The following is a 14,112-nucleotide window of genomic DNA, read 5'->3' as shown; positions in this document are numbered from 1 at the left end:
CTTTCCATGTTGTCTTCACCTAACCTGACATGGAAACATTGATTTTGATTACAGTATTCCTGACCTATAGCAAGGAAAAGAAGACATCCTGGAATTGTTTTCCAGATGCAGTGCAATAGCCTCTATTTATCTGAGACAAAATTTTAGGAGCATTTATTGAAATTCAGATACTTGTGAAACTTAAAAGTCATTTCCAAAACTTGAGTATCATGAAAATCAAAGAATCATTTGTTATACAAATGTATTCTAGATATGCTCAAAGTTGGGAATCTTTTCCCACAGGTTGGAAATATTGAACAATTGAATAATCAAATCTTCCAAAAATCAAATCTGTTACTTGTATGCTCCTCAGTTTTATTAAATAATTGGGATCATCAAGAAGAATTCTCTCCCCTCCCTGGGAAGAGATTATGGTGTTTGAAGAAATGCAATTTCCTCCACTGTTTCTGCTGCTGTGACTTTTATTGATTTTTGATCTTCTAAAAACATCCCAATAAATTGTGGATTTCTAGGTAGAAACTTTAAATACAAAACCAGTAAATTTTCCATCCACATGTTGAAAGCACTGCTTTAGATATATGGAGTAATAAAAATATCTTTTAAAAATAGTAACAAAAATATTTTCAGTGCAAGCAAATGTAATACTGTACATTTACCTGCTTGCTGTTTTTCTTGACTCAAACCCAAAAATTAATCTGGGACAAACCATGCCAGGCTAAAGAAAGCTTTGAAAAGTCAGTGCTGAAATGTTTTCTGTTTATGTTTTCTACCATTTCACCAGGTTGGATACTCTTCTTGAGTTCACTGACTTGCATCCAGAAATGTCATTAGTAAAAAAACCTTAAATAGATTCTTTCTAGGCCTGACTGACCACAAAGGCTGAAAAGAGGTTGCCTTTGCTTCCTCTGCTACTGGCTTTAGGTAAAACACCTCTGATGTCTCTGAAGACATAAGACAAAAAAATTTGAAGGCAAAACTTGCCTAAAGTCGGACTGGGGAATATCTATTGATTTTAATAAAGTTTTGACAAGGCAACATCAAAGAGAACCCTCTCCTGTGCTCTCTGAACATTTGAATTTATGTTGTATACTCCATCAATACCAACAAAATAAATAGCCTCTTAAAGTCCATTATAACCATTATGGGTTACTTAGATTAAAGGAATACGATAGTATTGTTTTGTACAGCTAATCAGTGTTGCAATCCTTACTAATGCTTCCGGAGTAGTTGCTGCATTGGAGTGTTAATCACGATTTCTCTGATTATCAGCAATTGTTTAAAAAATAAAAATATGAAGCAAACAAGATAAATATTGTTCCTTGGTAATCAGACCAAAGATGAAAGGGAAAAAGAGTAATGGTCATCATTCCATTAAGCATTCATATTTGACTTAAATTTTTCAAGAAACTGCTTGAATGGTGCTGTTTGTGCAGTCTTTTTCTGAAAACAAAAAATAAAAACAGTCTAAGTTATTATTTTGAGCTTTAAAAACAGACCTTTAAAAACAGTCTAAGTTATTATTTTGAGCTGTAACACTTATAAATCACTTTTCTTCTCCAGAGCACTGAACCAGAGCACAGACCTTTGTTGATCACTCCAGCAAAGGATCTGGTGCTGTTCTACGTATGTGTGATGAGCTAAACATTTTGGAGGACAGGATCTTGTCACTGCCTTTCCAACCAAACACAGTAAGTATTTCAGGTAGCTGGATCTCATTGTGCTGTTTTGACAGGCAGGAAATCTGGTACAGGTGATTTTAAAAACATGCCCAAGGTAGCAAAGGAAGTCGGTAGTAGTGGGACTACACCCCAGGAAATGCTGTTTCTGATTCTGGGATGGTAGCCCTAGCCATTATCCTTCTCCACACTTCAGTAGTGTGACTGCTGCAGAGAAATCATTGTGGTTCTTCCACATACCAGTCCTGGTGCTACAAAATACTTAATGTGTTATTAAGCAAAACATATTCCAAGCCCCTCATTAATTCAAGGATATAATTTATCTTCCTTATAAGTGGAAAAAAATTCCTGGACTCTATTTTCTCTCCATAGAAACTACAGAGAAGCCAAAGTAATTAATGAAAAGTTCTGGTGTCATGTGGACAAGAACAGGGCACACATTCAGCCCTTTCTTCAGCCGTTCAGATTGATGGGAAATGTGCCTCTGTGTGGACCATATGACTGGGTCCAGAGGCTGGATTTTATATATTTGCAGCCCAACCATTTTCCCAAGGGAACTGTCAATTACCAGTGTGAGACAGAAAAGATGCTGATTACCTGGGCCAAACTCTGCTCTTGTTTGTGTCAGAACAATATCCCTGATTGCGTTTGCTTCTGTGCGGCTGTGGGTTGAGTTTGGCTCTGTCTCCTCAGTTCCCTGGGTTGTCTTTGAACCACGGGAACAGCGCTTTGAGACAGCCACTTGGGCAATCGCTAATGGCAGGAAAATCCACAGTTCTTCAGACATTAAGGCATTGTAAATACTGAAAGAAAATAAATCTGTGTTGTATTTTTTTGGCATACAATGCCTAAAGCCTTATCTCTCATTCTGTCAGGAACCAAGAACTATGTATACAGATGGTGCAATTTATTATGTTCTGTACTGTGACCAAGTGCTGAAATACCTTCAGGAAATCACCAGAAAGCCTGAAAAGCTTTGCTGTCTCTTGTGACTCCAGCTCACTAAAACTATAATTGAATGAGCACAATATATTAAGCCCTGCGTATTACACAGTAGGCTTACAGAAAGGGACGCCATCTTTTTCAGCATCATTACAGAAAATATCTTTGCTGTACGTTTACTGCCTAAACCCAAGATCACAATGTCTCTGCCTCTCTGAATTCTGCTCTTAGAAAACCACAAGACAGGGATTTACAAATAGATGCCTAGGTTCAACAACTCTACCTCAACTCAGGTGTAACACCATTAAATTCCAGTTTGCTGTTCTCATTTGTAAAATGCTGCTGGGCCTGATAGTCCTGACATTTAAAACAGTGCCTATTGGGGCTGAAATGAATGGACATGAAATGAATGTAATACTGGTATGAAAAAAGAATTTTAGCTGTATATCAGTTCAGAGGCTAATGTATTTCCATTCCTACTTCTCTGAGCAGATTTTTATGAAACTGATGATTAAACTTGGCTCAGTGAGTGCAAGAAATACAAAGAAAAACTGAAGTCAATATCCTCAAACTCATTCATCTCTTGATATGAAATGTAAACCTTGAAACTAGTATTTTGTTCAAACCCATGTGCTTCCTGCATTTGGAACATTGAAAACAGGACCCCTGGATCCCTGGACCCAACAACAAATGTTTTATGGTCATCCTGATACCCACAAAGCCCAACTTTCAGCAGTAGCTACCATTCACAAAACAGCTGTTTTGCTTTTAGTGCTTCACTGGAAGTAAAACCATCTTCATCCTTGATTCTCTACTGCGTCCTTCCTGTGGGGAAGCCGGACTGTGGTGCCTTGATTTTGGGGGGTAGTCTATCCACCTCCCCTCAAGCTCTGTTACACATTTCCGCGTGTTTTGTTAGAACCACAAATGCCATGAACCACATAGAACCACGAATGCCATGAAGCGCCTTCCCCATTACACCCCGGAGACACCGGGCCGAGCCAGCCCCATGTCCCGCCCGTCACAGGACAAGCTCTTGCATCACTCCTGAGAAAAGGGGCTGAACACCGACACCACCAACCCCAAAACCTCCTGGCCTCAGTTCGGGGCTCGTCCAGGATGGGGGTGCCGGTTCATAGCGCGGTTCCCCCTGTGCTCGGTCCCGCTCTCGGCCGGGCGCTCCCGCAGCTCCCGGGGCCGCCCCGCCGGCCCTCAGCGGAGGGAGCTGCCGCCGGGAGGAGCCCGGGCGGGGAGCGAGAGACCAGGGGAGCCGTGCGCGGAAGGGACTGCCTCGATGGGCTTGAAAAATCACTGCAGCAGCGGCGGCGGGCTGGGGGGAGATGCAATGCCCCGGCTGCGCGGCCGCGCCGCTCTCCCCGCCTCTCCCCTCCGGCTCCGGCTCCGGTCCCGGCCCCGGCCCTGCCTCTTTTTTCCCGCGCCTGGCTCCAAACTTTTGCCGCCGCCCGCTCCCCTCCCGTGTGTGCGGGAGCCCAGAGCTCAGCGGTGAGGTGCCGGCAGGGAAGCCCCCCGGCACGGAGAGGCTGCCGGCGGCGACAGCCGGAGCATCCCGGGAAAGGGAGGCCGGCGGGGCGGGCGGGGAGGGAGGCGGGCAGGGCGGGGGTGGAGGCGCGTCTCCCTGCCGAAGGAGCCGGGACTTACAGGGCTCTGGGTTTTCCCGACCACTCTATCCCCTCCCCACCCGCCCATCTCCCTGCCTCCCTCCCCCCCTCCTTCCCTCCCGCCTTCCCTCCCTCCCCTCCAGAATTAAAGTTGGGACAGTCGCGCTCCGGGGATGGGTGCGAGCCAACGCCTCTGCAGCCGGCTCGCTCTGCTCCCTCCCCAGGTCTCCCGGAGCCCGCGCCCCCGCCCGCCCAGGAGGGATGCTGCTCCGGCAGCTGCTGGGGCTGCTCCGCTACTGCTGGCCCTCCCTGCTGCTGCACTGTGCCCTCCACCCGCTCTGGGGGTCCCTCCAGGTAGGGCCGCCCGAGCCCGCTCGCAGCTGCGGGGCGCGGGGGGCGGCGGGGCCGGGGCGGTGGAAAAGCGGGGATGGGGGCAAAGCCCCTCCGGCACCCCCGGCGCTGCGGGAGGAGGCCGTGGCGGGGCGGTGGTCGCGCAGGCGGCTCCAAAGCCGGGAGAGCTGTTGCTGTCCCCGGCGAGGCCCCCCTGGCTGGGTGCTGCGGGACGGAGGGTGTGCGGGACGGGCCGCCGGTGCCGGCCCCGGAGCGCTGAACTCGGTCCGAGAGTGTTCGGTCCCAGCAGGATGGAGTTGACTTTCTTCGGCGCGCCGGCGGTCAGAGGGTTGGGAAGCGCATTTTGCTGTAGGTGGCAAGATGCTCGGAAAGAGGCAGCGGCGGAGCGGAGCCCCGGCGGTCGTGCCTCGCCGTGGGTTTTCGGTATTGATTGCGAATTGAATTGAGGATTTTCTGGGTAAAGGGCTGAATCAGCTTTTGCCAACTCCGACGCTGTGGTGTTGTGTGACCTTGATTGTAATGTGGGTGGCCAGCAAGAGAGACTGGAAGAAATTGGTATACAGTGAGGGAGAGTGCCCATCCAGTTTGGAGAATCAGAACGGCAGCAAAGCTCAGCTCAGATGCATCACTCTGATATTTTAAAGTTTATTTATAATATATGTCTTCAGAGAAGTGATTGATAAACCAGCCAAGTGCCGTTCAAGAGCAGACCAATTACAGTTTCTTTCTTGGAAAAACAAAGTGGAGACTCCACATCTTTTACTCCCTGATCTAAACTTAGTGACTCCCAAGAGATTAAAGAGAGATGCTGTTTGTTTTAGCATCTTGTCTCTTGCCATGAATGACAAAGAGGATTTGTGCTCCTTATGCATTAAAATTAATAGAAATATACAACAAAAACAACCTTTAAACCAATGTCCTGTCATAAAAATTTCTGTCAGCGCTACCTTCCTGCTGTCCTCAAGTATTTAGATAGCTAGAGTAAGTAAGTTAAACTATAACTAAATTTTTCAGGGAAGCACAGTTGGGTGAAAAGAGATTCCTCCTGCAACCTCTCTCCTATCAGTCAACTGAGCTGAGAAAAAAACCCATGGATAAACATCTTTCTGGAAAACTATTCACGTGATCTAAAGCAATCTTTCAAAAACAATTATAAAACAATTATAAAAATTGAAACAGGCTCTGAGAAATACAGAAGCCAAGGAGCCCACCAGCCTTTCCTCGCAATAATTTGGAATTATTTGGGACATTTGGATGAATGTCCCATTCATCAACTGTACTTGTGCTATTGCTTGCTGTTCTGTGGAAGAACAAACAATAAGCCTACTCATACTCAAGCTTTTTTCCAGTTTCCCCAAAATCAGGCTTTATCTAGGGCTCCCATCAGGAGGTTCCAATGGGAAGGGTAGGTATGGAATGCTCACTGGCATGCCAGCCTTCCATCTTTCCTGTGACTGAAACTCCTTCATCGTGTAACCCCTCCCATGATTCCCTTCCCCATGTTGAGTCATAATCCTTGCTCTTATCTTCAGTCTCACAAGCCATTCTCTCTCCTTGACTAATTCTGTAATGTCGCATCGTGGCTCCCCTGCCCCTGCTCCATCTATAGCAGCAGTCATGTTTTCTCACATCCCCCAGCCCCTCTTCACTCATTTGTCCCCACAATGACTTCATGTGCCGTAGCCTTCCCTCCCACCTCTGCATTCCCTCTTCAGGCCCTGCCTTGAGACACTTAAGAGAATCAGTCAGATGCTAATCAAAGGAGAAGCATTTATTTTATTAAAAACAAAAACAAAACAAAACCCACAATATTTTCTTATTAGCATTGTAGCCAGTTCTGTGACAAGAGGGAAGGGATGACTCTGTCAGAGGCTTCTGACATAATTGAAAGAAGAGCAGAAAGGGTCATGATAAATAGCAGGGACACATTTTTCTGGTTTTGTAAACATGGATCTGGATTAACTGATGTGAATTGCACAGAGCCGTCCTGGGATTCATGCAGTGGTGTTGAGATCTCATCTCTGTAGAATGCTTCCAAGAGACAAAGCTCTTGCCACATTAGCAGGCTTTTAGAGGTCTCCGTGCCTTTTCAGTCAGCTGCACTTTTCTGTTAAAGCTTTCCTCCTTTTACCTGATTAAAAGTCCCAAGAAGGCCACCCTCCAGGGACTGTATTAATCCTCTTTTCCCATCCCACTCTGTAGAACATGCTTGTGGACTGCTGCAACCCCATGGGACTCTACTGAAATACTAAACAGTTCTCACCACGTGCAGATTTTTTCTTCCACTGTATGCAGAGCAGGACTAGGATCACTGTTTTTAAAAGAAATCTTGGATTAAAGAGAAATAAGGCACAAACTTCAACAGAGACTGCAAAAGGAAGCTGCCAGTTACCCCTTTCTCTTTGTGGACATTTGTGGATCAGATTTTCATTTCCCTAACTATTTTAAAACATTTGTCCTTTTTGCAAAACATTCACATCAAATGCAGAAATCCATAAAGTTAACTCTGTGTATTTTCAGAGGAGGGAAAAAAGTGGATCATCTTGAATTCCAGGCAGCTTCTGTCTAGACTGGCCAACTGCTCAGTGTGTTAAGAAAGCCTTGTGGCAAACAAGCAACCAAGTTCCAGATAGGCCAAGGTGTTCATGGCACCTCCAGCGCCTGGAAAAGTGGCTGGAAGAGCTAGGGAGCAAGCCCTGTGGATCCTTCTCCAAACATGATCCCTTGCCAAGGCAACATCCGTGCCACAAACTGCCTGGCAGCCTGCTGGGTTTCCAGTTACACCTTACCTGCAGAGGTCTTCCAAAGCCATTCTGGGGCCATGGAAGAGTCTGCCAGAACAAATAAGCAGTAAAGTTTGAGGCTAGATTCGTTTAGGGGACCTGGGCATAGAAAGGCATGGTTCTTTCAAAATGCTTTTCTTTTCCTGCCACATGCTGTAAGGGCAGCTTACCTTGAACTGCAGACAGTAAGAAAGAAACAATGGGGTATTATTTCATCATCTCCTGCCAGAGAAAGATTGTTCCCTACCGCATATTTTCTAGTGATTTTTTCTGCTTACCTTTAGTAGACACAAGTAATAGCCTTCATTTCTTAAGAAGACTAATAGACATCAACGGGGGGGATTTTTTCCCTTGAAAAGGAGCCAAATGCCTTCATTTTTTTCATGATTCTATCTTGCTACTGTTATCTGCTGCTTTATATTACTGTTACTATTCTGTCCTCTTACTGCAGTCCTTGATTATTTCTTTCCTCCCCGAGGCCCTCAACCTCGATTTGGGTCTTCCCTTTTGATGGCAGATTTCAACCAACTTAAAATATCTTTGTTTTAAAGACTAAGCTTTTAAGACAAACCCGTGTCAAGGTAATATTTATGTTCCTACTTCTAACAACCACACATTTCATCCAGTGACAAGAGAAGGGAAACAAATAGGTGATAAAGCCCATGCTTTTAAATGTCTGTTCTTTCCTGACTATTTAAAAATGATCATGGGAAATTTTTATAGAGGTTCAGGTGAAAGTATTGAGAAACAAAGCAACTTTCCTTTTTGTTTTTTCCTTTTTTTTTTTTTTCCTCTAAAATAATATTTTTAAGGTAGCAGCAGAAACAGCAAGTGACTGGCCATGATAGGGTTAATCTTGTCTGCAAAGTAATTGATAAAATTAACCACTCTTTTCTGAGGACACTCTATTACCAGCCTAAGGTAGGAGAGCCTCCAGGGATTTAAAAGCAGTCAATAAGTCTAAAAAAAGACCTCACAAGCCTTTGGTTCTGGTTGATATTAAGTTAGAGCAATAAGTCAATGTAGCTTTGCCATACCAGCACTGTCTTTAGACTTGCATAGGCAAAGCTGCTTCTGATCTGCAAACGAAGCTGGCTCCAAATCTGCTCAATGTTATTCTTCCCTGTGCCCATCCTCTCCCATCACACTGCCTCCTGCAAGACTGGAGTGGGCTCTCAGGATTGAATAAGCAAGGGCCTAGGCAGGGACAGTAGCTGTAGCTAGGAGTTAATAGCTGCTTCCTAATCCCTGCTGACACCAGTGGGGAGGTGTTGCCCTACCTCCTTCTGTCAGCACAGTAAATCTTGTCACACCTGTTGAACAAGGAGACACCCCAGGTATGCCCCCGACACTGCAGGGGAAGGACACTTCTCTCACAGGGCTCTTCCTGGGAGCATGCCTGTAACCCCAGCTCCTCATGTGAGTGGTGTTGGAAGAGCTGAAGCAGCATGGAGGATATTCTGCTGCCTGGGATCACTTACTTTAAAAACAAATAAACCTTCTTAGCAGGCAGATTACTAGTCATGAGGGATTACGCAGCCAAGTCAGTTTGATTCATTAGAGTGTTCAGAGAGTTTGTATAAGTTCCTGGAAGCTGTCTGGGATGGTCTTTAACCATCCTCTTACTGTTACCTGATGGTGAAGGGGAAAGTTGGAAAGCACTTGTGCTGAATTTGTTTTTCCCTATGTTTGGTAATAGATTTAGACAAGCTGTTTAAAGAACTGAGGTTTCTGCCTTATGCTGTGCTGAGCCGTCCTTCCAACTTAGCCACATGTAGCCTTTTCTATTCTTTCCTCCCTCCCTATAATATTTAATCAACAAAGCCCTACCTCCATTTCCCTGAGGCCAGAGTAATGCGTCTTTCTGCATTTAGAAACCTCCTACGCATGTGAACACGTCCTTTGTGCAGTGATGCTGTTTTAATTAGCCACGTCTCTCCTTTTGGCCAGAAATATATAAAATGACTGTATACAGCTTTCCTGGCGGGCAGTGCAGCCCCCTTGGTGCCCAGCTGTGGGTAGTGGAAGAGGCACGCTGGCTGTGCTGGGGGACAGGGTTGAAAGGGGAGATATGTCTGTGCCTGGACCTGGCAGGGGAAGGGAAGCAAAACTTGGGCAGGAGAGAGAAGTGGGGAGAAGACAGCCCTGGGTGACCCTGCCAGAGAGGCAGAAGAAGCCTGCCTAAAATGGATCAGAGAGCATGGCATGAGACATTCTCTTTGTAATGACCAACATGTCATGGAAAAATGCAAATTGAAGCAGATGATGTTAGGCCAAAACTATTAGGACAATAACCCGCCTGAGACCAAACCATACAAGACAATATGCTAGCATAACTGTCCTTAGCTTCAGCAGGACACAAGTCTGTCCCAGGCGGTCTCCTAAGACTTACATTCAAAGTGCTTGTTAGATAACATGCTTATTAATCTTTTAGGCTTCGCTTTGTCTCTTCAAAATTGTATCCTGTATAAGTCATTCAAAAAGAGCTGGCTTAGAGACCTCTGAAGTTAACACCTCCCAGAAGCTTCTGTGATGCTCAGCAAATTTCCTTTTCACTGGGGACTGACTCCATTTTGTAGCATTATATTTTACCAAATTTTACTGAATAATCCTTGAATCCCTAGTTATGTAAATACTACTATGATAAGAAAAATACGCTGTTAATAAATAGTCCTTGTCACAACTAGATCAAGCTACTGAACATACCGTATACCAGTACTGGCTAAATCATTACCCATGGCCAAGTGGTGCTTATACTTGGGCTCTGCAATGCCCCATCTTCACTTTTATCACTAGCCAACACTGCATCTCACAGGAGGATACATGTGGCATTTCCATTTAAACCATGTTATTGCTGTGGTCCACAGATGATTAAAATGCGGGTAGCCTCTCCTTGTGGCAGGAAGTGAAACACCCTGTGAAATGCTCTCTGAACTTCCAAGTGAGGCTGGCAAAGCAGAGGAGGGATGTCCTCTGGCTTTCAGTTCTGCCATAAGGAAAATGAACATAATCCTGACCCTAACTGTCTTGTAATTTTTATTAGCTCTCTTTGGCTTGCAGCAATGACCCTGTGAATAATGCATGCTGCTAGATGGCTTTCCTAAGGAAAGAAGGCTTATGCAATCGTATTGTCTGCCACTGCCTGCCTTCTCCTTACCCCATAATAACTCAGAAACCAGCTGGCCAATCTCAACCAAATTTGACAGAGGGAAAGAGGTCTCAAAGATATTGTGTTAAATAAAAATAAATATTAAAAATGGAGGCCATGTAGGGAAGGGACATCTTAGGAACTTTAGCTCAGTTCTCACTACAGGTCTGAGGTACCACTCAGGTAAAGTCTAAAAACACATTTGTCAGTTTTCACTGTTCTGCTGCTCATGCAATGACTTATTTTTTCACAGATCACTCAGGGTGAGCCCCAGAAGTCATGTTCCAAGCCTGTAGCAGAGAAATTTACAGAGAGCTGCCAGGAAATTTGCCAGTGCAGGCCACCTCCACTGTTACCACCGCCTCCTCCACCTCCGCCGCCCCCGAGGTTGCTAGCGGTGCCAAGTAAGTAGCTACTGGTACATTTGTGGTGTGTTGAAGGAGGGCAAAGCAATGGGGACACCTGGACAGACAGGAGAAAGGATGTGGGAAAGGGCACAGCTAGCTCATTTGTCATCTTCCACTTAGCAAATGGAAGAAGAAATGTTCTCAGTAGAGATGGTGATCTGTTTTCTGATCAATGAATAATGCTTGGCTTTTGGAGGAAAGCCAGAGAAATTCCCTCCTTTCATTGTGTTATATATGATTCCCTGGTTTTACATGGCTCCCTAGTCCCCTAGCCCTGGGAAATGCTTTCCTACAGAGCTGTGCTGTCTCTTGAGTTGCATGACCCCCTTTTTTGCCAGGTGTGCAGCTTGAAGGTCTGGGTCCTTCAAGGCAAATTAATTTATAAGCAGACAAAAATCCAAACACTCTGTCTAGACCATTCAGTACATTTGACTGTTGTCAAGACACTGGAGCACTTCAGTTTACCATAGCAGTGAGTCAGGCTCACTGGTTTTAAATTGCTTACAACTGTTACAAAAATAGGAGGCATGTCAGGAGTCAATGGCAAGTGAGCAGTTTTCCCACTAATGCACATACAGGCTAAGACTCATCTCTTTCTGTTCATACAAATCACTGCTGCTGGGCCTTACCCAGTGCATCTGAGCTCCTCCTTATTTCCAGCCATACATCCCCATGCCCAGCACTCCTGGTGCCTGCAGTTCCTGCTGGCTAGCTCTGCAGCTGCTTTCCACATCAGTGTTCCTGTGATCCCTGACATACAGATAATTTCTGGAGAGTGATATCTGTCCCCGTGGTCCCTGCACAGTGGGAGAGACCTTCCCGGTTCTGTATGAACCCACTGGGTTCAGGGGCACAGACTGGGACCCGGGTGCTGGGTATTCCAGTAAATCTCCTTAACATTTATGCATTTTCATAAATTCATCTCTCCCTATAAGGCTGCCTATTAATTCTTCTCCCTGCTTATATAAACTCTCTTGGGAGCAGTGTTGCAAAGTGTATCCAGTATCCTCAGCGCTTCCCCCAAGGAAAAATAAATCATTAGGTATCATCATCTGGCTGTTTGTCTTTATCAGCACCATCTCCAGATGTGCAGAAGACATGAAGAAGGCTTCTGCATAGCTTTTCAGTCAGGCAGAGGACAGGCAGAATTTTTCAGTGTCTTTTCTGCCAGGAGCATGCTTTGTACTTGTGCTACACTGCAGAAAATTAAGGCAAAGGCAGAGAAAAACCAACAGTGAAACACTTAGGAAAGGAAGTACAAAGACAGCTAGGAAAGCAGAGAGGGATAGTTTTTATAGCAGGAAAAATCTCTTTCAGTGTTCAGGAAAATGTCACAGGCAGTAATATGGAAAATTACCTTGATCTTTGTATCACAGCCAGAAAACAAAGTACTTTGTCACTCTCTTTTCTGGTGCCTGGGGTACCCTGTTGCCCTGAGGGCGATGAGATGTGGCAGAGTGTTGGCACAGAGACCAGCCCTGCTGACCAGCTGCACTGGGAAGGGAGCACTGCTGACAGACTGCTTCCTCTCCATCAGGCAGCTGCTCTGAGTGCATGGATTTTTCCCCTGTCAAGTGGGAAGTAAATCATGTCAGAAAAAAAGAAGTCTGTCACACATTGCAGAAAGAAGAACAAGAAATCAAATGGGCCTGTGACTGGGATAGCCTGATGCTTTCTCAGGGTGGATTGCCAGGTGCTAACACAGTTCTAAAAATGAGCTATATAAATCCAGATGACTAATATTTAAGCAAGTGACTTCATTTAAAATGCAATGAAAAAAAGAGATTACACATTTCTTTCACTTGTAAGCTTTAGAGTAGCAATCAAGTGCCTCATCTTGAATGATGCTTTCATTATCATCAGCTGTCTAGGCACTGTAATTTAGTCCATGTGTAGAGCAATCCCCTTCCTTGGAAGAGAGAACAAGCCTCGTGGTTAAATATTGATGTTATAGACACTGCTTTTAAATGGTATTCAGAGGAGAGGGAAGAGCCAAAAGCTATTGTGAAGTGGTTGACGCTAGACTTGCACTTTGCACTTTCTAAGTGAATAAAGTTCAGTACTGGAGAGACATCTGCAAAAAAACAGCAGTGGAGTTGCAAGATTTTTACCTTTACAAGGTACAGTGTCTGTGCCATGAGGTACTACATAAAGATGCTGGAATGGCTTTCAGAGCTTTGTGAGACACAAATGTGAGCTGCATTCTGCTAGGCACTGTCCTTAAAGGCTCCCTCTGCAATCAAACTGAACGTTGCTTGAGATTTAGATCAACTCTAAAGCAGCTACCATGGTTTGGGCTAGGTCACTGAAGCCAGTAGGTGCAAATATCCTGTCTCTCCAGTCACTGCAGACACGACATTCAGTTATCTGCTACATGAAGCATCTAGAGTTCTTTGACATGGCCTCCAGCTGCTGTTGTGGAAAATCAGAAAACCCTGTGATGTGTCCTCTCTGCTAGTCCCACCTGATTGTTTTACAAACCCTACATGGTTGTATGGGATGGCACCACATAACTGTCTGTGAGCAGCTGAATCACTCCCTGACAGGCTTTTATTGTGCTTGAGGACTTTCAGGAACAATTATAGTACATTTAGTGTCTCTTTAGACACTTCAGTATTGACAGGTTGATTCAGCAACAAATCTTTAGCTTTGCTTCCTGCAGATAGATTTATATAAAATCTATTGAATGCAGAGAATCCTGGAATTCACATATAATAGCTGGAAAATGTTGTGTTTACTCTGAGGGGAAATAACCTATTTCCTTCTGTAGAAAAGGAGTAGGATCACATAGCAGGCAGTCTGAAACCACAAGCAGTGTTAGGAGCACCAGCTTTCCCTGGTTTAGGAGACACCTCCCTGTTTACAGTTTTTACAGTATTTATATCAAGAATGTGTGGGGAGTGTTTCAGCACATCCTGAGGAGGCACTGAGTAAATGAATGAAACTATATGAATATCAAAAATTAAATAGACTGTTTTTGTCCTCCTTCAGGGATGACCCCAGGTCTCCTTTCCCCACATTTCTAACTCCTTCACATTGACCACTTGCATTTATGGTGCCACACCCAACCCCTGCTCTTGCCTCCACTGCCTCTGCTCTGCAGCCAGTTCCATCATGGCAGTATAACCCTGTGTCTCCTCCTGGGAGCCCATCTGCCTCACAGCATGTAAGGAAAGCTGCCATCAG

General features: G+C 45.0%; 1 protein-coding gene across 4 annotated transcripts in view; it reads left to right on the top strand.

Moving 5' to 3' along the window:
- The first annotated feature begins 4,089 nt into the window (after positions 1-4,089).
- PRIMA1 (proline rich membrane anchor 1) overlaps positions 4,090-14,112 on the top strand; it is a 50,608-nt gene continuing 40,585 nt past the window's right edge. For 3 of the 4 annotated variants that reach the window (XR_015772993.1, XR_015772992.1, XM_088058212.1), the window contains exons 1-2: positions 4,340-4,591; positions 10,773-10,923. Coding sequence is in view for 2 of the 4 variants with exons in the window: in XM_088058212.1 (XP_087914338.1) it covers positions 4,499-4,591; positions 10,773-10,923 (244 nt within the window). In the remaining 2 variants the exon portion in view is untranslated. Of the gene's footprint in view, positions 4,122-4,339; positions 4,592-10,772; positions 10,924-14,112 lie in introns of those variants that run through there. The other variant, XM_005520171.3, reaches the window with a different exon arrangement.

This window comes from Pseudopodoces humilis, chromosome 7 (assembly GCF_049639895.1).
Source record: "Pseudopodoces humilis isolate 2021_Gansu_Grassland_sample_001 chromosome 7, ASM4963989v1, whole genome shotgun sequence".
Taxonomy (NCBI): domain Eukaryota; kingdom Metazoa; phylum Chordata; class Aves; order Passeriformes; family Paridae; genus Pseudopodoces; species Pseudopodoces humilis.
Note: the sequence above shows the minus strand (reverse complement) of the source record. Positions and strands in the feature narration are given on the sequence as shown.